Raw genomic sequence first — 27,940 nt, 5'->3', positions numbered from 1 at the left:
AGATAAAGAATGGCCTCCATAGAAAGACTGCACAATCATAATCATTTGCTCTGGTGAATGACTTAATGTACTTTCTAATCTGGTCTTAGACTGAGTTCACCTGGTCCCAAAAAGGCAAATATTATCAAGTCTACCAAGTCCTGCTCTCTAAAACTACCTGAAAGGAGGTTGGGAGGTTGTAGCCAGGTGGGGAATCAATCTCTACTCCCAGGTAACAAGTGACAGGACCAGAGGAAACAGCCTCAAGTTGTGCCAGGAAAGGTTTAGATTAGATTTTGGAGAAGGTTTATGGGCAGGGTGGTCAGGCACAATCACCATCCCTGGAAGTGTTCAGAAGATGTGAGGATGTGGCATTTGGGCACAGGAACACAACACAGACTGCTGGATTAATGGTTTGACTCAAGGATCTTAAGAGTTCTTTTCCAGCCTTTGGGATTCTACAATTCTAAGCCATTTCAGAGCTGAACCAGTTCACAAGTCCCACCAATGATTTGTTTTGATTTCAGTGAGTCCTCAAAATAGTTTTAAGCATTCTAAACTTGCCGCTAACCTACAGGACCACACTTACTCAGTCTAAGAGAGCAGAAATACTATTTTCTAATATCTAATCAGAAACTCTCCTGTCTCAGCTTAAGGCCTCTCATCTGCACAGAGGAAGCAACCACAGTAGAAATTACTGGCCTCCACAGGGCAAGGATAAGAGATTTGCCAAAAGTGATGCTCCAGATGTCAGAGCAAGAGTGCCAAAGCTGCTCCATAACAGCAGGGACCCAACAGGCCTCCCCCGCTGTGGAGTGGCCCCCAGGGTAATCGTCTGTGAGGAGACAACAGCAACCCCCGGCGCACAGACAGACAAGACTGGGAGGACACTTTGCTTGACACCCGCGACCCGCACTGCCGGGCAGCCACCTCAGCAGGGACCGGGCAGTCACCTCAGCAGGGACGCGGTCCCGGCCGTCTTCGCTCCGGTCCCCACACGGAACCACTCCCGGGACGCCGCCGGAGCCTCCGCCCTGAGGGGCCGCGCGCGAGAGACCCCACCCTCAGCCCCTGCGCGCGAACGGGCGGGGCCGCCAGCCAATGGCAGCCGGGCAGAGGGAGCGGGCGGGCCAATGGGAAAGCCGGACGCGCGGGAGGGCGGGACGTCCGGCGCGCGGCGGGCGGGGTCGGTGCGGGTCGGGTCCGGCCGGGCCGGCGCGGGAGGAGCGGAGCAGCGGGGGCTGAGCGCGGCCGCCGCCATGCCCGGCATCGACAAACTGCCCATCGAGGAGACGCTGGAGGACAGCCCGCAGGTGAGACGGGCCCGGCGGAGCCGCATCGGGCCCAGCCCCTGCTCGCCGGGCCCAGCGTTGCTTCCCTGTCGCTCCCGGCCCCCGGAGAGCTGCGGAGGTGGCCGTAAGGGAGGGGGACGCTGCCTGCATGGCCCCGCGGGGCTCCGACAGTCTCGGCCCGGGCTTCCCGCCCCGGCCGTGCCCTGCGAAGGCTCGCCCGGAGCTCCGCGGCCCCGTCGCCCGCTGGCCCCGTCGCCCGCTGGCCCCGCCGCCGCTCCCGGGAGTGCTGCGGGCCGGGAGCGGGGCCTCGGCTCCGGCCCAGGTGCTGCGGCACCTCCGTCCGAGCAGTGCCGGCACCGCTGCCTACTCCCCACCCCCACCTCCGCGCCCCGGCTCGATTTTGGATACCTCGTGACCACAAAACCCGTGTTGCCTTCTCGAAACGATTTTTCCTCTTTGTTTTTCACCAAGGTGCATGAAGGTTTAATAGACCCGTATGAAAAGCAGGTACTGGATGGGGGTAGTGCGGAGAGTAGGTGGGAAGCACATGGTGCCCGGAGGCCTCTCCTTGCTCCGGTTCTTCTCTTGCATTGCTGCTACCTGATCTGTGTCAGCGATGCTCTGTAGCGCGCTGGAGTTTCTAAAGTAGGAAATGCTTTATTCATTTACTCTGGTTCATCTTGCTGGCAGCAGCAATAGCAAGTCCTCGTACTGTGCTTCTTAGACGTGGATAAAAACTTTGCAGTGTATTTCTTTTATGGCAGCCTTTTGAATTAAGGTCTTTGTTCTCATGCATGGTTTACGTAGTGAGCAGGATGTCCTACATTGCAATAGCATGTGCATTGGCAGTTTTAATTTCGTGGTCATAGGAAGATAAACGTTCACTTGTTAAAAAGGGAAATTTAGTGCCTAAAATGACAGTAGTTTTAACATTTCTGTGTCAAGTGGAAGGACGGCTTAAGAAAGGCAAGAGAAGGCCATGCGGAAAAGTAATCATTGCTTTCCGAAGGACAGTGCCCCCAATAGCTCAAATGCTGGATGAGAGATGAGATCTGGCCTCTAATGTGAGTTCTGGTCCAGGGGTCAAACCTGCTATCATCTCATGAAGAGGAAAACATTTTGAAAGTCTATAATAATAGTGATTTAAAAAAAAATATTTTTGAATGTCTCTTCTTTGTCAGGCAGTCAGAACTATTAATATTTATAGGAAATGTCAAATGTAACAGGAACTTAAATAATCTAAGGACATTTGGGAAGCACGTGAAAAAAGTGTTACTTATTGGAATGTAATTTTAATTCTAGAATCTTCTATGTGAGGTTATTTGTGATACAGACGAGCAGAGCCTAATTCAGCCCGATGTGTCTGAGATGCTTAAGTAATTGGATTTGCCAACATTGTATTCTGTTGTAGGTAGGAAATTCACATCTTTCAGTCAATTTAATATTTCAGGCGAATTCTGGGTGCCAGGTCCTCTAGTGAGGACTCGGTGGTTTTTTGTTGGGTTAGTCTGTTTGTTACATTAGTTAATTCCTGTTACTTTGAAATCAATGCAGCAGAAATGGCAACAAATGCTGCTTGAAGAAAGCAGAACCCTCTCTCTGGAGGAGTTGCCATGACTTTGATACATTCATGCTGGAATATTGAAAAGCTCGTCAGCCTGGGTCGTTGTTTAGTCCTGCACTGTAGCCTGCAGTTCGTGTTTCAGACCCTGACTGTAGATATGTGAACGTCATATCAAACTTGTCTGTCTCCGAGGGAAGGAAAGGCTTTTCAAAAATCTCCAAAGCCGTTCATTTCCTGTTGTCACAGGATAAAAATCTAACCACTGTGCTTGTCGGGCTTAAACCAAACTCCAAGTTTACCTAGTCTTTTGCTATGCAAAACAGAGCAGTTTATGTATTAACTTAGGACATATATTACAGGAGTACTCAGTGTGTATTTAGGGAGTTTCTGCTCACACCGATTTGCATTCCCAAAGCATTGCACAAAAAGCCAAGGGACTGGTAGCACAGGCTCTGTCTCCTGTCACCTGCAGTGCCCTCCATCTGATGGTATAGAAGGATTAACACTGACTTCTAACGAGGGGGTTTCTTTGTGCAGCCTCTCCCTGGTCCTTTCCTGTTTGCTTGCTCACAAACATGGGTAGAAAGAATCCCAAAGAATATGCAGAATGATGCAGAGTTTTACTGGAAACATAAGTAAGCAATTCCTCTAATTTTCTGCTAAGCAGAAGTCTGCTGTAACTTGTTTACAGTTTCAGGTTAATTTCTTTCCATCAGTATCATATGATATTATTTTGACAGCTGTACATCAATGACTGACATTTTAAAAATAAAACAGACTATTTTTTTAAAATGTTCAGTTTTAAAGAGTAAGTACAATCCAGAAACCTTGCATAGTACTCCTTTAAAATTACAACCTTGGGTTTATTTATGTTCAGGTTTAAAGGTCATGAGTATATAATTCAATGGTTATAGTACCTTGTAATTTTTTCTTTTGCATTCTTTTGTGTATGTCTACTTTAATGGGAGAGTCAAGGCTGTTAGGATGACACATGTTGCCGCACCTGGCAAATATTTGAATTCTCCTCCATCTCTTTCCACTTGTTTTATAACTATAACAGCATTAAAGCTATTTATTGTGTTATGTGGTTTGATTATATTTTTTATATTTAAATATCTTTTAGGCGTTATATAGCATGACAGTAATTGTGATACAGCCAGGCATCTAATGCAACTTTAGATAAAAGAATTTTACATTAAAAGAATTGTTGAAGAATGTAATTGGTATGGGTTTAATGTATACTCTTTGATTATCATTAAAAGCAAAAAAAAAAAATCAGAAATAGCTGAAATATACCTTCATGCTTCAAGGGGAGATGGACTGTAGACTTTGGTAATTTCAAGACAGCCTAGGAAAGACTAAAAAATAGAATTTCCAATTTTAAGTGTTTAGCAATCATAATTTGGGGAAAAAAACAATTATGTGCTTATAATTCTTTCAATTTTCTGTCAGGACATTAATTTTAGTATAAACCTATAAACAAAGCATGGTCCTTTTGCTAAAACATGGCTAAAGTATTTCCTTTGTGGCTCTTGCAAGTGTTGTTCCTGCTTCTACAGCCAAGCATCCCAACCAATGTTTTAAGAAAAGCAGTGCAGCCTGTCTTGATGGAAGGAGGCCATTCAAAATCCTCATGGTGAGGAATAACCTTGCTTCCAAGTGCAAAAAGGATGTAAGAACATGCAGTCAACATCTCATTTAAGCTTACAGGCAAATTACACCTGAGCAACCTGATTGCCTTCTTATCGAGTCAGTCATTTGGGCAGGAGGGCAGGGGATATCAGTCACCCTGAGTCATGCAAGGACTCTGACATTGTCTGGCAACGTTCTTCTGGCTAAAAGGGAGGGGTATGGACTGTGGCCTGAGTAGAAAACCTGTCTGGATAGTTGGGCTTACAGATGGAGACCATGTGTGTTTTAGTGTTTTAGTCTAATAGGTGACCAGTGATTTTTGTGGTGGATGCTGGTAAGCACCATCAGTGATGCAGGTTGGACACAGGAGCCATCAGGCTTGTGGGTGACACCAGCTAAAGGACAGACTGATTAGCTAGGGTAAGGACAGGAGGACAGATCTTTTCACTCCCTTTCAGTGGTGAGAAACATGTATGTTGAGGTCAATCAGATACAGGTTGTGTTGTTAGTTTTGGTTTGGTGTAGTTCCTCAACTTTTTGATCACAGAATTGATGGTTATTCCACAGGTAAATTATAGGTCCAAGCACAACCAGCAACTGTCAGTGTTCAGGTTGGACAGTATGGGACAGTCACAGCCTTTATTTGGATCTCACTGCAGAGGAAATGCATATACCTGGCAAGCTGTTTAATACCAGTAATCTTCACCCTACTCCTTAGGGATGTACCATAGGGAGCCCAGTAGTTGCCCACAGTTTCAACACTTTACAGTTGTCCATCTCCCCTGGCCCTTTCCCTTCTGAAAGTGTATTAACCTGGAGAGAGCCTGACAGGAAGAAGGCTGAGCTTGGATATTTGTTAAGATTCTCTGGCACGCAACAGTTATCATTCCTTTTAACAGTATTGGAAGGTTTTTGAAATTTTTAGTAATGAAACCTGAAATAATGCTATTTAAATCTGAAATTCCACTATATTTAAATTCTTCTCTTCTAACTTGTCATGTTCTTGTTTTGGCTGTTTGATCATTACAGACCCGCTCTTTGCTGGGAGTATTTGAAGAAGATGCTGCTGCAATATCCAATTACATCAATCAGTTGTTTCAAGCCATGCACAGAATATATGATGCTCAGGTAGTGTTAATGAAATTCTTGAATGCATTATAAAGCTTGGGAATCATATTTCAAATTTCTTGGGGTTTTTTTGACATTATGATGAGCAGTATGCTTTTCTTTAACTTCCATATGCTTTAAACATAGAAGTGAAATAAAGTAAGAATTAATGATTGTTTTTCTGTATGTTAGGGAGTGGTAAAGACTAAATTCTGGTGATTCTTTTTGCAACAGAATTTCTTATGACAAGTGAAATTATGTTCTCTGTTCCCAGTGTATTTCCCAAATGTTTCTAAAATGTTGTACACACTAAAATGATCTCCATGTTTATAATATTATGTATCAAGTGGGTGGGTTTTTTTTTACCCACAATATATTCATGTTTCACTTATCTAGAAATAGCTCCACTTTTATGCCAGAATCTATTTTCTATGTTTTTCTAAAAATTTGAGTTTATGGCTGTATTTTTAATTCATATATACTTTAACTGCTAAACTTTTTATTGATTTTCATGTTTCCTTATTTTTTTTTTTAATCAGAATGAATTAAGTGCAGCAACTCATCTGACTTCAAAGCTTCTGAAGGAATATGAGAAACAGGTACTGCATAAATTATGTTGTCTGTGTGTGGTCAGGACTGTGTATTTTTGTTGTCTTTTATCTCCCAGAGGACAGTGTAGAGTGTATTTAGGTTTGGTCCAGATAAAATTAACAGCTGTGGTTGGTGGTTCAGATTCTTGCCAAAAGAATCTACTGTCTTTATTCTAGTTCTTCCAACTAAACCAGAATCAAGTTCCTCTTACCATGAAGAATATTAATAGCCTCTGAAATATTTTACTTTTGGATTAGTTTTTCTGAAAATTGCTTAAGGTAGTTCTGTTTCGTTTTTACTTTATAAACCTGTTTACCCTTAAGTACTTAAATATCAATAGTCACAAAGAGATCACATTGCAATCTCTATTACAACCATAATTTGCTCTGTGAGCATAATTCCCTCTCTGAAAGCACAGACTATGGAATCCATAACTTTCTTCCCTTCTAACCTGTACTATGAAGGGTTCTCTGTAGCTTTGCTGCTGGATCCCCTTTTCTGAGGTTAAAAATGTTAAAAACAAAAATTTGCTTCTTTAAGAGGCTGCTGCTCCCTATCCTCTTTTTCCATTAATGAGGTGAAACTGCTTCAGTGTGTCTTAACTGTAATATTTTAAAATAATTGAATACCTGATATACCCATAGAGATGATTAATCCAGTTTTGTGAATGGCAGAAAACACTGCAAGCAATATAACTCTCTTTGCCTTTTCAGCGTTTTCCGCTCGGGGGAGATGATGAAGTCATGACTTCCACTCTGCAGCAATTTGCAAAAGTTATTGATGAGGTGAGTGCTTATATGTGCTTTGCTAATGCTGTCAGGTACAGACTTTAACAGCATAATTACTCCTTTTTTAAGCCAGGAAGTACAGAGGTGGCATTTGTTTGTCAACAAGGTAACAGTTAACTGTGTATTGCAGAATCTATTTAAAGTTATGTAACCTTAAGATCAAAAATGAATTCAGCAAAATGAGGATACACTGCTGAGAAAAAATGTAGTTTAACTCCTAGAGGTAGAGGCAAAACCTTTACACTGTGGCAGTTAGCAACTATGTAGATGAGGGTGTCTGTATTGCCTCATTTCAGGTACCTGACAGAGGACCCTCCTGCTGTCTCTCTTAGACACTGCCTCATAGGACACACAACTGAGCACCATTAAGAGCTGAATCAGGATTTTTGCTGTGATCCCTCTCCTCACTTAAACAGCATTTTAGGAGGAGGATCACATTTTGTTCCACCTCTGTGAGCTGTGAAAGATTGGCTGTGACATAGCTGGAGGGAAACTGGAGAAGTAAACTAACTAGTCAGGAAGAATGAGGCCATTTTTGGACATGATCCAGTAACTTGGAAAAGTTCAGACAGAAACTAAACTCTAAAGGTTTTCTGTAGAAAGCTGATGATGAGATCTGGAACCTAGAAAGAAGTAGCTGCAAAAAAAGGAACATACAAAAATGCGTTTGAGTTGTACATGTCGTCTTTGAGTGACATTGATGTTGGCCTGTTGTGATTTGATTTGGTCTCAACACTGCTTTCCTAAGATTTTCTTTTGTCTCTTTCAGCTCAGCTCCTGCCATGCAGTACTTTCAACTCAGCTTGCAGATGCAATGATGTTTCCTATTACCCAGTTTAAAGAAAGGGATCTAAAAGGTAGAGGACTTAACCAAATACTGTTTTTTATCAATAGCAGCAGCAATAAAAACATAGCATTTAATCTTCATAGCTCTTGTTCCACTAAATAGAATACACCACTTATTTTTCAGCTCTCAAAAGTATGCATCACCCCATTTAAAAAGAAAAGTAAGTTATTTCTATTCATGAGCCTATTACAGTTGAACTTAACATTATTGTTGTTACAATGAAAAAATTTATTCTATTAGGGAAGCACTTCTATTCAAGATGAAGAATTAGCAGCTACTTGAAAATGTTAGGAAATAATAATTTTCAGTTAATTTGCATTTTCAGAAATATTTCTGTATCAAATCATAACATCAATATAATTGCTGGACTAAGCTCAAAAGACAAAGTGACAAAGTTGTAGTACTTACTATATTAAGATTTGGCAATAGGGTTATTCAACCCTGCTGGTAGTACAGGTGACTTCTTATGTGCAGACATAAGGTGCTTCCAGCTTCTTATTTCTGTAGTAATTGTGCCTGGTTTAAAATAACATCTATTGTCTAATTACAACACATGTGCATTACAGACTTCTGTGGCAAATGGGCTTCCAAGTAGAAATTATAAGACTTAAACCCCAAGTAACTTAAATATCCCTATTGTGAACATTCTAGAGTGGTTATACCTAAGATATAAATATCTGAAGTCTAAATTGAAATAAAAATTACAAGTCTTTCATAAGTCTTCTAACTCTTCACAAATCTTGGAAAATACTTCTTTGGCAATAGTTTGCAGTAAAATTATGGATTGAAAAGATGATGGTTTTGGGGTTTTTTGGAGCAAAGGATCATGACTATCCCAAGGCTGATATTACTTCTCAAGACCTGAAAAATCTCCTGTTAATACTCACAGAAGAGGCATCCCTGAGGCAATAATTGCAAATTAAATTTTCCCACTGGAAGATTTAGTCACCAGCTGGTACAGTTTGTAATGACACTTCTTTATGGACTTCATAGTCACTTCTTGGACAGTTTTCTTGTATTTGCTTTACCATGAAGTTGCCTGTGGCTCTCTGCTGGTTTGTACTGTAATATGGCACAAACCACAGCCAAGATCAGAACAGGTGTAAGGTATTGTGCTGGTTCCAGTTCCTGACACAGTGACACCATAACCAGCTGCAAGTCAGCTGATTTTAGCTAGGAGAACTCCCAGTGTGGTTTGGGCTTTGATACTTCCCATCTCCTGTGCTTCCATTTCCCCAGCTCAAACCAGAATCCAGACTGGAACTACAGGCGACACATCTGTACTGATGATGACTTTCAAAGACTTTTGAATAGAAATTCCTCCTTACAGTATTACAGTACTGTATTTTTGGGGTTTTTTTTGGTAAGCACAGAAATGATCTTCAGGCCCCAGGCAGGCACAGACTTGCCTGGCCATGTAGTGCCTGTGCTGGTAGCTCAGTATGCTACAGGGTGTTACCTTCCATTGTTCAGTAGTGAAACATTTCATGAGAAACTGTTATACGTGACTGTTACATTAATAACAATTTATTTAAATTGTGATATGTTGTTTTTTTAGAGATATTAACTCTAAAAGAAGTTTTCCAAATTGCAAGCAATGGTAAGTCTAAAGTACTTAATCTTATCAATATTACAAGACAACAGTGTTATTATAGTTTATTATTTGTACTTAACTAGTAGAATTAAGCCTGTAGGCTTAAAGGAACTAATTAAGGTGTAATTATTCTGAGTGATACTTAGGCACTCAGCTTTCCCTGGTTCACTTGTAAATCCCTGCTTTGTGTACTGAAGTGTTAAGGCAAATTGAAAGGGTTTTTTTACAATGCCTTAAGTGTATATATGATTATTAAATAATGTATAATTATGCCATCAAAATTATAAAAATAGTAAGGTTCTAGCTTGCTTCTTAGTCAGGACTGGATCAATAAAGAAAATTACCTTCTTAAAATGAATTTCGTACTTCCCTATTTTCGGAAGTTTTATTTTTAGCTGCCTCTAATGCATCCATGTAGAGAACTTATTATTTAAATAACATTCTTTTTCTCTCGGTGAAAATTGTTTCATTGCTTTAGAAGCTAAAAATATTAGATCCAGGTTTCATAATGTAAAGTTTCTCTACTCTATGGACAGCTCTTTGAAAAAATACTTGATGTTTAGGAACTTTGTAACAATTTGGCAACATTTGCATTTCGTTAAAATTTTTCTTCAGCCCAAGTATTTGTTGCAGTGAAGGGATTATAGACAAGAACAATTCCTTAGGGTGTTAATATGACAAAACTTCGCATTCAGCTGTGTGTGTAACACTGTGATTTAAAAGGTTTTCTGCTCTATTTCACAAGTTATTAATTTATGAAAATAAGAATAAATTCTCTCTTGATTGCTTAGACCATGATGCTGCCATTACCAGATACAGTCGGTTGTCAAAAAGAAAGGAAAATGAAAAGGTTTGTAAAACAAAATCTTTATATTAAGATTTTTAGAGAAGATAAGAAATAATCTACATCTTATATGTATTTATGATGGAACACAGTGTATGGAAGATTCTATGAGACATTTGATAGTTTGTTTTAGCAGTCTAGACAGAAAAGCAGGTTTCTCCAATACATGCATATCTTGTAACACTGACAGTGCTTTAGGAATAATATTGTGATATTCAGTTTGTTTCTGTGAAGAAATAACCACACTTTCCAGGTAGAAAAGAATGCTGTATTTGTTTTTCATGTATCTCATGTTTAAATTAGAGAAGCCAAATTGCAAAGTAAAATATGCAGCAGCTGGTGATAGAGGGTAGAACTGTTCTGTGGGCTTTTCCATGCTGGCTATAAAGATGTCCAGAAGGCATGTGGTCAGTGCCAAGTCTCAAACTTTCCCTTTTTTTTCCCCCTCCCCTTGTCTGTGTCTCTTCAGATCAAGGCCGAAGTTACAGAAGATGTGTATACGTCAAGGAAAAAACAGCATCAGACTATGATGCATTATTTCTGTGCTTTAAATACTCTCCAGTACAAAAAGAAAATTTCTCTGCTAGAACCTTTGCTAGGATACATGCAGGCTCAGGTAATTTCAGATTCTGAAAGCTGTAGGTCTGAAAGAAGATATAAAAGTACTTTGTGAAGTTTGATGTACTGAAATCCATTGCAAGCCCTCTTCTTCAGACCCGGGAAGGAAACGGAGAAAAAGACCCCACCCATACACTTGTCTGAGCTGCCACAGCTGCTGCCCTGACAGTGCCATCAGTTAGCACTGGTCATTGTCCACTCACTGCAGGCATCTCTTCATGAGATGCCATCACTCACTGCCATCAGGGAGTCCTTTAGCAAAGTCTGGGTGACAAATATAATAGTTAATTTTCCCCCAAAACCCAGATGGCTAGATTCAATGTAATGCCTAGATTTTCACTGCTGGGCACTTGATTCTATGAAATGGAAGAGCTGATTAGAGCTTTCATGCAAATCCACATAGAAGTGAACCTTCTTAGAAAGTAACATGGAGACAGTTAAACTCATTCCTATGGCAGCTATTCTGAAATTAGATAATCATCAAAAGCCACATAACTGCTGTTTTCAGTCAAGGCTGTGGAAGAGCCAGAATGCTAAAAAACATTCTGCTTTGGTTTTGCTTAATAAGTTCATAATTGGTTTACTTGAGGATGAGTGAAACAGAAAATACAGCCATCATAAAGTTATTTGGACAGACTTAATTTGTATTTTTAGAAGTATACCATTAAGCATGAGCTTTGGGATTTTTGCAAGTCAAGCTTTCTAGCATCTGGCACTGCTGCAGTGACTCGAGTAGAAATTAACTTTTGCATATTGTCTGAAAGCTTTCCAAAGGCAAAAACTCTTGCTTTCTTTTGAAACTTTGCAGCTTGTATGTAAGAGCCAAGTTCTGCATGTTTTGTGCAGTAAAGTAAGTGCAACCTGTTGCTTAGGTGGAGCTTTTTGCTGAATCTAAGAAACGGAAGGGCAGGGCCACGTCCCGGGGCTTCCTGTTCTGAGATTTCTCAGGGCTAACCTCAGTTCAGCTGTGACAGATTTTCTGGCCCATCATAGAGTACCCTGTGCTTAAAATACACATTGTTAGTTCCCTGTGGATGGCCCTGGACAAATCCTCACAGGTTTGTTCTCCCCTAGGAGCCCCAAATAACCCCTCAAAAGAACAGTTAGCAGAATGGTGGGCTTGAAAATGGACAGAGAATCATTGGAAGTTTTTCCAGGGCAGTTTCTGTATGTTTCTTTATTTCTTCCAGGCAACTCTGTTCATGTCCTTGTGATTACAAATCCCACTGCAGTGCCAGCAGCAGCCTTCACCTGCAGCCACACACATTCTGCTGCTTTTAGTAAGAGGCTTTGGTGGGAATGAGGGATGAAAACAGGTTTCTCTGAGAAACTTTAACTTCCTATGGCTTCATCTGTAGTAGTTTTTTATTAATGACTACACTCTCTCTTTTTCCATTTTTTTTTTTTTTTAAGATAAGTTTTTTTAAAATGGGTTCAGAAAATCTTACGGAGCAACTGGAAGAATTTTTGACCAATATTGGCACAAGTGTACAGAAGTAAGTTGACTTTGTTGAATTTTGAACTTGTATCAAGATTATTTTCTGCTTCTATTTATTAATAAATTATCTTTGCTAATAACACATTTTTTATCTTAGTGTTCGCAGGGAAATGGATTGTGAAGTAGAAAACATGCAACAAACTATAGAGGACTTGGAAGTAGCCAGTGACCCACTGTATTTGCCTGATCCTGATCCTACAAAATTTCCTGCTCATAGGAATCTAACACGGAAAGCTGGCTATCTCAATGCAAGAAAGTAAGAGTAACTTGTTATTTAAACATTCCAGAGTATTTAATTTTGGAAAAGGAAAGCTAAAGGAGGTGAAGGGGTTTTTTAGATGTTAGCTAGGCTGATTTTATAAATTCGGTTGAATAAGTCACATAAGGGCTGTTCTGTTTCTTTCTTTGGTCTTCTTCACCTAATTAGTATTAAATTTATTGTTACAATGACATAATGTCATTCAGGTGCAAAGTATAATTATCCCAATTTTAGTCTAATTTTGCCTGAATTTTCACAGCTTAAAAAAAAGTTTGAGAGTGTAATTTCTCTGTACCCTAACTGGGAAGTAACAAGATTCCATCTATCAGGATTGTTCTGAAAGTATCTGTTAAAGCTTTGGGATTCAAGTTACTAGTAAAACATCATAATTTTGATCTAAACAAGGCAAAACACTGTTAACCAAAATACCCTTAGAAGGAGCTTCTGGATTCCATAGAGCAGTGGCTCGTTGTCCACAGGAGGGAGCTATGCCTCAAAGGAAGTCCAACAGCTGTTTTTCAGAGCTATTAAAAATAAATTGCAACATTAAGATCTTTTTACTGTAATTTATATAACAAGCTCCAAGGAATTAAAAAAAAGTTGATGACTTTTACAGCAACAGTTAAAGTAAAATACTGAATGAGGCATGAATTTCTGTATTAGAACACAATTGCAGCAACTAATATTATAGAGTGTCTGAGCAAAAAGGGAGGCTAACTGATCATGTTTTATCTTTTAGTAAGACAGGGCTGGTGTCTTCCAGTTGGGAGAGACAGTTTTACTTCACTCAAGGTGGAAATCTGATGAGCCAGGCAAGAGGTGATGTGGCTGGGGGACTTGTCATGGACATAGACAATTGCTCTGTGATGGCTGTGGACTGTGAGGACAGACGATACTGTTTCCAGATAACATCTTTTGATGGCAAGAAGTGAGTGGCCTTACATTGCTGCTTCTGGTGAGAACTCACTAGTTAGGAAAAGAAAGATATTCTGCCTTTGGCCAGATGTTAGCTTGATATATTTTGTGCATATTTAGAAACAAAATCTGGGATATACTTTTAACTGTGTTAACTGGATTTTTGTTTATAAACTCTGTAATGTAGCTGAGTAGTATTTCAGAATAAGTTTAGGATAATCAGTTGACAATCATATATTACTGCATTTTGTGAAGACTTAAGTATTGCATGGACGCAGTTAGAATTGTGTTACTTTTCTCTTTCCTCTTGAAAGCAGATTCCTCCCCATCCTAATTAAATGTTGACTGCACTCAGTACAAACACAATTTTCAGCCTTTCATAACTTCTTGTTCAGTGTGTAAATATGAAAATGTAATTTCTTGGCTGACTGTATTTGCAAGGCATTTTAAATACATAAAACTGTGTTTTCCACTCTCTTCTTTCAGGTCTTCAATCTTACAGGCAGAAAGTAAAAAAGATTATGAAGAGGTAAGCTTATAGGAGGTGTCCATGGAGCCCAGTGATTTTCTGCTGTGCAGAAAGAATACATTCCTAACCATAGCTGGATACTGCAAATTTTTTCTGTTTGTATTTATTAATAAATTATCTTTGTTAGTAACACCTTGTCTATCTTAGTGTTCCTAATAGTTACTCCTTCAGATAAGAGTTGAAAAGCCAGGAACAAGAGCAAATAGTCTTCCAGAGCAGAGAGAGAAAGCAGATTCTAGCTTGCAGATGTAAAAAATAAGCAAATTTCAGAAGCGCCAAATTAAATTTTTATAATGTCTTGAGGGAGCAATGTCATCTGCAGCACAGAATGAAGAAAAACAGAGAATCCTGATGAGGTTTTCAGAAAAAAAATCCTTAGAGCTGTGAGTTAAACTTTCTTTAGTGTAGTTTTAGTATGACTAAAATTTTTGTGAGTAAAATCTAAAAGTGCAACGTGCAGTATACAGGTAGCAGTGAATTTAATGACAAGCTGGGTGTGCAGAATATTTGGCTCCCTGAGTACAAAGAAAGTTGAAAAAGTGCTGAAACTAGCAACTCAGGTATTCAATCAAGTTTTAGAAAACATGGCAAGTTAATTTGTTTTCTTTTTTCTTCCTCTTTTTCAGTGGATATGCACCATAAACAACATATCTAAGCAGATATATCTAAGTGAAAACCCTGAGGTAACTTGACTAAAATTTCTAGTTATCAGTAATATGTTAGCATTTATATTTATAGAGTAAATTAATATTGATGCAAATTTACATAATGGTTTTTGCTTAATAAATTAGGGGAATTGGCCCAATAAAAACTGTTTTACAACAGAACGTGTATCTATATATCAGGTGCGTGTTCATGGGTTTTAGTTCACAGTTGAGGGCTGCATTTCTCAAATGAGATTTTTCTTTTGGTTTTCCTGGCTATGTTTGCTTATTTTGCTGGAGTTATCATTGGAGCTTTTCTCTATTGCTGCCTTTTATTAACATGGGCAGTTTTGTGATGCCAACATGGTCATTTAAATCAAGAAAGTTAACATCAGGATATGTGTTTGAAGAAAAGTTAGAGGAAAATACTGCAGATGTGTTGGCGAAAATTTAAGAGTGCAAGATTCTCATGAAGGGTTGAGTTTATAACATCTCCCAGTTGCATATAAATCAAACCTGAAAGTTTATTTTGAGAAGAATGTTTTCAGTTATTTGTTCCCATCTCTGCTGCAGGAAATTGCTGCCCGTGTGAACCAGTCAGCTCTGGAGGCTGTCACTCCTTCTCCTTCCTTTCAGCAGAGGCACGAGAGCATGAGGCCAGCTGTGTAAGTGAAGCAACCAGAGGCCATTCGAGGTGCACATATAAAAAGGAAATCTGGATAAAGTTCTAGGGGAAAAAAAAAAAAAGCCTAACAAACCTACAAAGCTTTGATAGACCTGAGGAAAATTTCCTGAACACACCTTTCACTGCTGAAGCACTGTTGAGCATCCATTGTAAGAAGTAACCCCAATACCAGCTGGTGGACACTTTGGTTGGTTTCATCATATCTGTTTTGTTGTATGATTTCATAATGAGATTTTTCTTCGTGTGTCCAACTCCTGGAAGCAGACCTCAGACTCTATTGTACTTAATATGTGATTATATATTGATGTTAAAACAATCTGATATAATTATTAATGGAAGTAGTAACTTTAACTTAAATTTGACTAGGTACATGGATTTGTTTGCTATACCACAATCTCCAGGATTTAGTTTTTGTTTTGTTGTACATCTAAGTTCTGGAATATTGTATTGGTGTCCCCTATGGTTTAATTCATTATCAACCAACCTGAACTCACATAGCCTGACTTTGCCTTTTTGGTTTTGTTGTAGACAATCTCGTCCTCCTGCAGCTCGTACCAGCAGCACAGGGTCACTGGGATCTGACTCAACAGCTCTCTCAGCACTTTCCTTGGATTCCCTTGTTGCCCCTGACACTCCCATCCAATTTGACATAATATCTCCAGTCAGTGAAGATCTGCCTGGCCAAGCAAAATCATCTGGGCAATCAGGCAGGTAGGAAATGTAGAGAGAAGGAAAAAAATCCCTGAAGTTAATGTTCCTAATTTTAAACAAACAAATCAGAAAACCACATTTAAGATGCAGTTCCAGCACACACATTGCCTTTTCCCTGACTCGTGTCACAAATTTTGCAGTGGCCAGTGAAGCAAAACAATTTGTTAACCTGTTAAATGGAATTGTAAAAAAAGGCTTAATTACATCACTAGAGTCAAGGTGTAGTTTTCTATTTTGCAGCAGCTTTTCTTGTTTTAATACCAGTGATTTTATTTATTGATTTATTTTAAACTTTTGGTTTCACAAAGTATTTTCCTTTCCTATTGCTTGCTCACCCAGCAGCTTGGGTTATTTCCTCTTGGAAACTCAAGAGAAATTTGGTAGCCCTAACTCCAGGTGATGATGGCATACGATGACACTCCTCTTAAGCTGAAAGGTGAGTGAAAATGGTCTAGGCTTCTAGAGTAATTTTACATATGGACGAGTTAAATCATCTAAGACTTCATCCAAAACATAAAAACATTTTCTCCTACTTGTTATTATATTTGAGTGGGAGATGTACTAAAAGCCAAAGACCTGTAAATCATCATTGCATTTCTAGAGCTATATTTATAAAAGTCAGATATTAAGAAAATGTATTTGCAGATCCAGCTGCTTTTAATAACAACAAAAATAGCCAAAGAGATGAAAACTAATTTATGTGACTCTTGTCACAAAAATGTGTTCTATCCCCCTGCCTCTAGGAAAATATTTGAATTTTGAAATCCATCTCACAGATGTATGAGTTGAAATTATACATAGACAAATATTTTTTTCCTTTTTTCAACAGTTTTCTTTTTGTTGTTGTTTGGTGTAGTAGGATAAGCAGGTGGCCAACTGGATCCTTCAGAATACACTGATTTAAAAAAGACTTGAACTGTATTGCAGTAAGTGGAAAGTTTAAGACTTAGCTGAATTCCTGTGGTAGCCTGGTCTAGCTCATTTGGTCAGAGCAGGGTGCCAGTAACAGCAAGGCTGTGGATTCAATCCCTGTATGGGCTATTCACTGGAGAGTTGGACTTGATGATCCTTGGGGGTCCCTTCCAACTCAGAATATTCTGTGATGTCATCAGTTTTAATTCTAGTGTAGAAAATAATATATTTCATAGCAGAAATAATAGAGTTGAGCTCAGTATTTTCAATTAACCATCACCTTCAATGAAGAACTATAGTGTTTCTGCAGATAGGTAACATGTTTGTTCTTAAAAAAGATGTAATTTCCTTGGTTTCTGATACTGATGACATATATTTAAATTTTATTTTTGTCTTTTGAGATATCTGTGAGATTTTGCATTTACTGTTCCAGTTTAATATAAAATTACAAGAAAAGTCTAAGCAATAGAAGATGCTAGTAGAAAGAATTTGCTTTTACTGTAATTACACAGGTCAGCATTTAATCAGATGGTTCTTGATTGAGTCCCTGTTATATAAACATTGTAGCAATGCCACACTGGCTTCAATTTAGAAAAATTTTATTACTTTAAACCAGACATCATTTGGTTAAAAATTTCCGATAATTGATAAAATAAACTGGCTGTCAGTATGTGCAACTGAACCATTTTTTTTCCTCATAGTTCTGAAATTTGCTTTTAGAACACTAACTCTCAAAGTGACACTGTCATTAATCCCATAAAAAAAACTAATTTGAACTGTATTGAACCCTTGCCAATAGCTTTTCAGCTACCAATCAGCCAAAGGGAACAGGTAATTTCCTCTACAAATTTTAAATAAAATATCCCCATTTCCTGTGCTTATTCCTTTACTGTTTTTTAAAAATACAGACTTGGAAGCCTAGAGTATTTTCACTTTTCTCTGTAACTGATAGTAATTCTGTCTCTGAGAGCCAGAAATAGCCACATTTCTCTTGACCCTCTAGGAGTAAAACCCCAGTGATGTTTTGAGAAAGCTGCATTTGAAACAAACCCAGGGCTTCTCTTGAGTAATTCAACACCTTGACAGTGATGAGAAGTGGGTGCTCCTATGGAGTACTGAAAGGGCCTGGCTTTTGGCTGTGCTTCCTGAAGCTGTTCTGTGAAATTTCATCCCCTAAAACCACACCTTTTCAAACATTACCAAGGTTTGGTTTGGGCTTAATTAAAATATTAAAAAAAAAATTATAATGTGAGCAAAACTTTCAATGGCAGCAATAGGACAATAATATCTGGTATTTTCCCCATAATGTGAGTCCTCAATACAGCAAGTTATGTCTCACTCCTGATAAAATTGCTTCTCCTTATGATTCATAATACATTATTCCTCCAGATTACAAGTTTGTGAACTCATTATATGTTGGTATTTGACACAGCATGAGACTACTGCACTATCCATGAATGGTTCCTGAAATCTGACTCCTGCCTTAATGTTTTCATTTTTTAATAGACGCACAAATCCTTTTGGTGAATCTGGAGGCTCAAAACCTGAAACAGAAGGTAAAACAAAGATTTCATTTCAATGCAAAATAAAAATAAATTTTGACAATTATAGTTCTGTTTTCATCTCTAGCTTCTCTCTTCTCACTTAACACCAGTTTTAAAATGCTTAATTACATTGCAAGGTATTTGGTAAGTCAAGTTAAATCAAACTACTGTCTGAAAATCTGCTGTAAAAATGATTCATTGCATCATTGGTATTTATTAACCAAATGAAAACATGTGTGTGATGTGCTGTGTAGTAAATGCACCTCTAATTGCTAAAGTAGGAGCAGCAATCTCTTTCCAACTTAGGAGGAGTCTGAAGTTTTCCTGATTGCAATCAACCTTTGATTTTGAATGGGAAACCCAAAATAGATTTTGGGGTTTTTTTCAATATTTTTCTTTTTTTCTTAGATTCAATTCTTCATCAGTTATTTATTGTAAGATTTCTTGGCTCTATGGAAGTGAAGTCAGATGAAAGCCCAGATGTTGTTTATGAAACAATGCGTCAAATACTCGCAGCTCGTGCCATCCATAACGTTTTCAGGATGACAGAATCACACTTGTTAGTCACTTGTGACTGTTTAAAGTAAGTTTGCCTCTGACTTCTACTGATGTTTATTTACAGAATGATGATCTTGCACTTTGGTAAAATTTACTTTCTGGTTTGTCTTTAAAAACAAATTTTTAGGTTAATTGATCCACAGACACAAGTTACAAGACTACGAGTAAGTAACTTTCCATTTTAAGATAAACACACAGCAATGTAATTCTTTTACTTTAAAAATATTAGTATTAGATGATAGCAAAAATTACTGATAGCATGGGATTGCCAGTACTATTAGGAGACCAATGCAGACATTTAGAAACACTTGTCAATCAAGTTTAGAGGAGTGATTTCAATAGGTCGAATTGATTTTTGAGACTCCCTTCCCTCTGTGATCTGAGAGGTTAAAACAGTAGAGAGAACATTAATGATGGAGTCACATTCATTCTGAAGTCCAAGAGGGTCTGTTTGCTTCTTGGTTTCTCTGTTTTGTTTTGGGGTTTTGTTTATAATGCATAATTGCCTTGAGGTTGTTGAACAGTTTCTCGTTTGATTTCTTGTTTTTCTACTTCATAAATAATTTACTTGAAAGGAGTAAGTATCTTGCTAGGCTATCAAATTAGGCCAGTTTAATTCTTTATTAATAGCAGTCTTTATTCTTCATATTTCAAAACTATTGCCTTTTTCTCTTTTTATGCACAGTTTATGGTCTGTCATTTAATTTTTCTGTTTTTTGAAAACGTCCTGATTTTTGGAGCCTCTGAATTGCTTTGCTTTTCATAAAAGAAAATCTTGAGCATGGAAAAAATATCTTGATTTTTAAAGTTTGACATTAGTTTCAAAAATGCTCCAAAGCTGTCACCTTTTACAGGTGACATACATCAACTGAGTGTGTGTCCCATATGCTAAATGCAAATATCTGATCCTAGGAAGAACTCATCCTGTCAGTTTATTACAGCTGTGGTAGGGACTCAGAATCTTTAAGTTTATTGTTTGATGAGTCTTAAAAAGATAATTTGAAGTCCATCCTCTTTTAGGAATAAGAATGCAAAACAGTTTCATTGTAACAAACTAATGAGGGTACATGATTTACATGGGTTTGGTTTTTTTTTTTTCCCCTTGCTTATATAATTAGGAGAGCTGAGCTAATTGCAGTAACGTTTTTGAGAAGTAGTGCCTTTACATAGAACTAAATATTGAACGCTTAGTCACAAATTTAACTATAATGAATGATTAAAACAAAATAAAACAGGTGTGTATCCACTTTTAGAAAGATGACTGACTCACACTGCAAATATGGCCCCTTTTTCTTACATGGAGTGTTTTTTGACATTTGCTTGTCTTTGAAATAATTTAGTCCTTGCTGTCTAATCTGTGTTTCATAATTACATTTGGTTGGGTAACTTCTCGTGTTTGTGCATTAATTAATGTGCAGTGTATTGAAACCTTGTGTGGCAAGTATTTGGAGTCAGTTTTAATTCTCCATATCTGCTCCTTTTGGCAGTTTCCTTTGCCCAATGTAGTGCTGTATGCTACACACCAGGAGAACAAACGCCTGTTTGGATTTGTGCTTAGAACCTCAGGAGGGAGAGTGGAGAGCCACCAGACTTCCATCTGTTATATATTTGAATCAAATAATGAAGGGGAAAAGGTACTGGTGATGGTTGTGACTTGTATCAGTTGTGAATATGCATTCCAAGATGCTAGGTCCATTCAAGCTGTCTAAGGCATTTTTTATGTACTTGAAGAAGTTAAACCTGTCATTTTAAGTGCTTGCAAATGCTTTAATGTGCTGTTGTCTCTAATTTGGGATGCTGGCTTAAATGTAAAGGCATTTTTAATTATTTCCTATCTGTTTTGTGTTTAGATTTGTGACTCTGTTGGACTGGCCAAACAGATAGCTTTTCATGCAGAACTGGTAAGAAACTTTTTGAAGCAAAGGATGCTTGGGAGTGGAAGGAAGGGGGTATGTTTAATATGTGTAATAGATTGTATTCTGCAGGATGCTTCTAGATGCAGCAGTACTGTTGTGTATTTTAAGGGATTTTTTTTCCTAGAATTTACTTTCAAATGAAAAGACCGACCAATATCTACTGTAGGGCAATATTCAATATAGGTTTCATTTTGCTACTTTTAACAACCATAACAGGCCTTTAAAATCAGAATAATCAAAACAGTGATGTCACAGTCTTGAGCAAGCTTGTATCAGTCAGTAGTGTCTCAAACATCTCAGGCTGTTGTTAATGACTTTATTTACATTTTTGCCCCTTAGGATCGAAAAGCCTCAGAAAAGCAGAAAGAAATAGATAGAGTCAAAGAGAAACATCAAAAAGAACTGAATAAACAAAAACAAATTGAGAAGGTACCTTTTGTCATTATTTCTCAATATTAGTTTTTTTCTACTTACTTTCTTTTGCAGTTTTGTCCTAAGCTGTCCACTGATAGTATTGAGAGATCATTTAGAAATCGTAGTAATGGTATCCTGTGTCCATTGCAGATGGCTTTTAGGGTAATGCTCTTTTTCTGATTTCCCAATTCCCTTCCCAACTTAGGACTTGGAGGAGCAGAGCCGGTTGATAGCAGCTTCCAGCAGATCCAACCAGAGCAGCACAGAAGGACAGTTTGTAGTCCTTAGCAGCAGCCAGTCAGAAGACAGTGATTTAGGAGAAGATGGGAAGAAGAAGAAAGAATCTGAAGCCTAACGTTGCCTGCTTCATTAAAATTGGAATCATCAATATATCTGGTGAAACGGCACAAGTTCTACAAGAGGTGCAATGTAGGTGGAGGGTCTGTCCTGTTGTAGAAGACTTCACAATATATAGACCCTATTATGCCTTGATTTTTCTTTCTCAGTTAAGTGATTTCCATTTCCTGTCAGTATAATTTCTCTTGTATGCCAGATGAAGCATGGTGATGCTGCCATGTTTATTACAAACATATGTTTTCTCAAGGCTTCTCTGCAGTATGGAAACAAATGGAGGGTTTTTCCCCACTTACCTCTGTGCAATTGACTGCTTTGGAAGCAAAACTGAAAACTCATTGGTCTTCTGCAGTACCACTGAAATTTGTTCTTTGCACTGCAGTATGGAGAACACCTTGTTGGAAACAAAAGTGGATGTCCAAATAAGACAGTGCTAAGCTTCACCCAGTTTGTTGCACATACCTGTTTAGAAAGAAGGATCCCCATTAACATCACTGAGATGTGCAATAGTTCTAAACAAAAGGATCTTTTTTGTTTCATTTTGCACGGTATGATACTGTCCTGATTTTTTTTTTTTTTTTGTGAATACAACACCAAAATATTCTTTCAATAGGAGAAAAAGATACTGTCAGACCTAGATAAGTGCTGATGATATGCAACTGAACTTTGCTGCATAAGGAAAAGCATTCTTCATCAAATTTTAAGAGTAATGTATATAGCCTTGTAGCATAAGTGCCATGTTCTTGGTTTTTGCCCAGTACTTGGAATAAAAAGCTGTAAACCTTTGAGATAATTTTTATAAAACATGCTTAGAGTTGCAGGAACATCTTGAATTCCATCATATGAAAAATCTTCTGCATATGTAAATGCCTTGCTGCTAGTACACTAGATCTGCTGAATACGAGTTGAGGCTCTTGAGTCTTTCTATGATTTTTTGAACAGAATTTACCAGTTCTGAAGTAAGTCATGATGCTAATCCTACATCCTAGAGTCAATTCTGGAAAACATTTTTCAAAGTGGTGTCTGTTTACAGCTTGTAACCTGCACTCCGTATTCCATACCCTGTGTAATATTTATTTTGTATAGTATTAGATGTGCATTCACCTTTTGATCCAGAAGAGAAATCTTGTTTGAAGAGAAATATTTATTTTTGCACTAATTACTATAAATATTAAAATCCAGAGGAACAGAAGATAGCTCTCTAATAGTGGCATGAAAATAAGAGGATAGGTAGAGAGAAAAGAATATACTTGTATTCCAAGTTATAATATAACAGAGTGATTTATAGCTCATTGCAGGGCATTTCTGGTGTTCAGGAATGGAAGCAATTTTCAGAGTATCTCCTTGGCAGCTGGTGGTGGCCCAGCCCTTCCTAGCAGGAGTTGCTCAGTGCTGGTAAAGTAAGTGAGGAATCTCAGGTTGTGTCTTCTGGATGGCTGTAGGTGCACAGGGGGCTCTTCTGACTCATGGAGTGCCCTGCATTGGCCAAAGCTGGCAGCCTCCTCCTGCCTTTGCGTTGGAGATGTGACTTTGCGTGCAGGAGTTGGTGGCCTCAGTTTCCGTGACAGGAGAAGGGCAGCAGTGCCTGCCCTCAAAGCCCTGGGGAGGAGCAGAGGCTGCTGGAGCTGCAGCTCGGGGCAGAGGTTGCACCACAGCCTGGGCAGGGCTTGAGCAGCCACCAAAGGACTCTGCCTTGAAAAAGAAGTGGGTAAGGCTGAGGAACAGAGAGCTGCCAGGTTCTCTTCCTGAGTTAGTTACCAGATCCTGTTCCAGTGTGTTTTTCATCCCCAGAGTAGCCAGTCACTTGTAGAAATACCTGCTTTTGCTGTTGCCCAGTTAGGTCACATAGTATTAACCTGTGGCTGGATTTGGCTGGCACAGTGCCACATGTACCACACCAACCTGAGGCTTCTTTTTAAAGACAGTGGCATTTTTATTTCATATCTAGGCTTCCATTCTCAGCTCCCATTTTTAAGAGACTATTTTTATTATTGTCAACAAAAATGTACAGAGAAGCACCAAATCAGATTTTTTCCCTTTTTGTGCTTAAATCAAGGCTTACAGAGAGTGGCAAGGCAGTTTGTCTCTGCAAATTACTCCAGTTCGTGTTTGTTTGTTTTTTTGTTTTTATTTACTGGTACTTGTTTTCTATCAAATCATATCACAGGGTAGCTCAAGGTTACTGTGTCTTGTATCTTTCTGAAGTCTATTTACTGAGCATGAAGCAGTTTGGAAACAGCACAGGGAGCCTCTGAAATCAGTGATCTCCAGTCTCTAGAATCTAGTCCTCAGCTGTCAGAGAAGGACTGGTTGTGTTAAGCACTGGAGCTGCAGTAGCCCAGGCTCCAGAGAGAGGACAAATAATAGACAAGAACTCTCATGAAAAAGCATTTCTGATGTGCAGCCTGTGTTGCATGAACCTTATTGAAGAAATGTCAGAAAATGGAATTACTGTATTTTTCTCAGACACTACCATTACTCGTATGGCTATAAACCTAAAAAGGTTCATAAAAACCTATAAAGCAAAGATGAGGAAGAAAGGCTAATAAAATAGACAGGTGAATTTACTGTCAAATGAGAGTTTTTTTATTTAGCAATAAATACTGGAGTTATTCCATTTGCTTTTCAGACTTTCCATATATGCCATTAAATGTATCTTTACATTAGGAATTACATTTCACTTACTTTGGCTGATTCTCATCTTAACTACTAAAAGATTGACATGCATCAATGAAATGTAGGGGTTTTTTGTTTGCTTATTTAGGGGAATTTCATTGGTGTAAAATGAACAAGCATGTGGGATGATAATGGAAGCTGCTGGAGCAAAGGGCATGTCAGCAGAGCTGGGGAAGTCAGACAGGAATGGTGATTGAGTTAACAGGGGGGTGAGAATTGCTGAGCTTTACCTAGGGAGGATCACCTAGGTTGTAATTAGAGCTATTTCAAGGCAAAAACAGCTGCTGAGGTTTTATCCATGCCCTTCTTCCCAAAAGGAAAAGCTATTTGGTAACTTTTTCCCATAAGGTTTAGAACTACTTCATTAGAAAACAGGTTTGTTGAAAAAGAAGTTGGAATGATGCTTGGTGTTTTCCTTGAGAGTATGTAAGTTTTAATGGGAACACCTCACGGTCTGCTGGAACTGCTGTGGTAGGATTTCACCACCAGAGTATTTTTTTATTGTAACTAAAATACTGGATGGTTTTCCTTTCCTAATTTACAGGAGATAAAATAAACTCTCTTGTTTATTATTTCCTATTGCCTTCTATTCACAAACTGATCTTTCAGCCACTTTTGGCTGAAACTGTAGCTTGCTTCATATGCATTTACTATTACTTCTGTCATTCCTGAAAATATTCTTTCAAGTCCATGATTTTGAAGTGCTTTCATGTAGGTACTGAATTGGCAGCATTGTTCAGGACTAACTTGTTATGTTGCTGATTGCAGCCTCAAAATTACTGCCAAACTTTTATCTCTTAAGTAAGAGGATATGAAACTTGTTACACTGTGTAGATCTGCACACTGCAGACCAAGCCAGCCTTGCTGTCAGCTGTTTCAAGCTACATGCATTCTTTATGTATGTAATGGCATGAGTACACAAATAGATCAGGTGTGCTTATGGGTGTGCATTTTACTGCATTACAGATGACAGCTGGCACTCCTCTGTGGTCACTGCTAGATTTTAGCCAACTCTGAACTAGAGGACAAGGTCAAAGTCATGTACTACTTAAACATACCCAACTGGCTATGATCGGGTGGTGAAAAGTCAGTTGCTTGTCATAGTCTTACTTCCTTAATTTGTTTGAGTTTGAAATTGTATCAGGACAATTTACTGTCTAACAGTAAAGTAATATTTCAGCATTAAGAAACATTCCCCTTCTAGGGGGCTAATAGATTTCCTCTTTATATGGATGTAAGCCCAGAGCTGAAAACTGTGAAACAGCTGATGCAATTTATGAAGCTGTAATTGATGTACATGGATATAAAGAAATGTGACTGTTTAAGGTAAATTCTGTCTATGCTTAAAACAGAGGTAAATTTTGATTAATTAGGTAAATTAATTAAGGTAAATTCAGAATTAAGGTAAATTCTGATTAATTAATTGCACAGCATTTGGGACAAGCCAATGGTGAAAACTATGCTACAATATAGTCTCTTATTATTTAGGAAATAGTTCACCTAGAGAAAGAAAACTGCCACTGCTTAGTGAATTTAATAGAGATATTGTCTAGTGTAACAGCAAAAGCTGATACTTTATATTCTTTCTCTTGCTCTATATTACAAAAATTCTTGCAAAGTAATTAGTCCCCAAGGCTTTTGTTTTAAGTAAGCACTAAGTTGACATTTGTTTCCCTGCCACAGTGGTATCTAAGTTGTCATGACAAGAGTAAGTCAGTGTATCATTGTGAATGCACTTGTACTCCTAATGAAGTTTATATTGCAAGCTGAGGATTTTGTACAATCTTTCTGGTCATTTTTATAATACAGTGGAGTGGTCAAATTTTTATGATGGTGTTCTGGATTGGTCCTGTTCTGGTGAAGTGTAAGTGATTTTTGCAGTGTTTGAGACAGACTTGCACATTATCTCTGAATAGCTGTAATAAGAACAACCAGTGGCATATTTATGTCAACTCTGATTGTTGTGTCTTAATCTTGGAAACATGGATAGTAACCCTATTGTGCAGGGCTCCAGTCAGCATTTTGTATTTTAAATAAAAGCTTAGCTATAGTAACTTTCAGGGGGGCACTTGTACTGATGCAAAAGCTTCCTGCATTCTTCATCATACTGACTTTCAGACAGTACCATTATTGGTGACAGGATGTGTTCCCTTCCATTTCTGACATGCAGGCAATAGCCCTCCATTGTGAAGTATAGCTCAGTTCTCTTAACTTTTATAGTATTAGCCAGATAACCTCAGAGGAAGTTGTTAACACTTGGGAATGCTCTTAACTTATTTTTGCAACAATCAGAGACTGAAGGTGAGCAGGAGTTGTGGCAGCTGGCTGGGCAGGGCCTGTGGTGGTACAGTGACAGGGCCGTGAGGGCTCTGCAGAACAAGCTGAGTGCAGAGGCTGTACCAGCACAACCACTACCATGGGCACTGAACATATCGTCACAGGCCGAGTTAGTTTATTATGGGATAAACACCACGTAAAAAAACCATGGGCCATAACCACATTATGGTTAAATTTGTATTTTATAAGGTTTGTAGATTTTTCTGGGGAAAAGCAGACTTTTGAATTCTGTAACTTCTGTGATAAAGATGCATGTATAACTAGAAAAAAACAGCTATGCTTACTTGATTATGAAGGAATAAATGCTACTACTGCCAAATGTGTTGATGACTTCTTTTTTTCTAAAATATGAACTGATATTTGCAGTATTTGTAGAAAGAACAGGCATGATCTAAGTCTTTCTAAGACTTCTCTAAGACTTTCTAAAATGACAGGGCTCCAAAAGTTTAAGCTCTACCTCTGTAGAGAGAAACTCCAAAAAACTGCAAGCGTGGCTTTGGACAGCACTGTAAGGAAAACGCAGTTCCAGAGAGAATAGTCCAAGTCCATGGTACCTGAGGAGCTGCAGAACTAACACGGCTTTCAGCAGTGCTACCCTGTTGAAGCACTGGTATATCACATAACCTGCTGTGATAAGCAGAGGTTTCTCAAGCTTGATCCCATTTCATTGCCTAGAATCGAGGATTGCTTTAATGGGTAAAGAAAAGAATTACTTGAGCTGCTCTTCAGGACTTCACTGTGGGACTTCAAAAATAAAAACTGCTTGTCAAGAGAAGGGAAGAAGTACATGAGAAAACTATGACCCTTCCTGGTTTTAGTCAAATCCCTGACCTTTAACTAAACCCTGAGTTTAACCCTGGAATGGCTGCAATGGTATCTGAGGACAGGCTTTAACTTAGCCATATAACACAAGGCCTGCAAAGCCTGTATGTTACACTTCCTTGTCACACTAGGCATTTAAAATACTGTTGCCATAACTTCCAAATAGGTCATAGTCCAGGAGAGCCATAGAATGGGATCACCAATACTTACAATGTGGGGGTCTTGCCATTTTCTTCAGGGGCTGAGGGGAGAACGCTGGCATTCCTTAATATATAGAGGAGAGAAAATCCCAAAAGACAAAAGCGTTAAC

General features: G+C 38.5%; 1 protein-coding gene across 1 annotated transcript; it reads left to right on the top strand.

Moving 5' to 3' along the window:
- Positions 1-1,175: 1,175 nt before the first annotated feature.
- On the top strand, positions 1,176-27,109 carry APPL1 (adaptor protein, phosphotyrosine interacting with PH domain and leucine zipper 1). Its single transcript, XM_062500464.1, has 22 exons — positions 1,176-1,292; positions 5,497-5,595; positions 6,114-6,173; positions 6,879-6,950; positions 7,723-7,810; positions 9,359-9,400; positions 10,186-10,244; positions 10,708-10,854; positions 12,270-12,352; positions 12,452-12,610; positions 13,353-13,541; positions 14,015-14,057; positions 14,684-14,740; positions 15,275-15,366; positions 15,915-16,097; positions 18,516-18,565; positions 18,962-19,136; positions 19,239-19,275; positions 20,599-20,745; positions 20,962-21,012; positions 21,367-21,456; positions 21,647-27,109. Exons 1-22 carry the CDS (start codon positions 1,239-1,241, stop codon positions 21,794-21,796), a joined length of 2,127 nt encoding a protein of 708 aa, XP_062356448.1. The 5' UTR covers positions 1,176-1,238; the 3' UTR covers positions 21,797-27,109.
- Positions 27,110-27,940: the final 831 nt, after the last annotated feature.

This window comes from Cinclus cinclus, chromosome 12, assembly GCF_963662255.1.
Source record: "Cinclus cinclus chromosome 12, bCinCin1.1, whole genome shotgun sequence".
NCBI lineage: Eukaryota > Metazoa > Chordata > Aves > Passeriformes > Cinclidae > Cinclus > Cinclus cinclus.
This window is presented reverse-complemented; position numbering and strand designations above follow the sequence as displayed.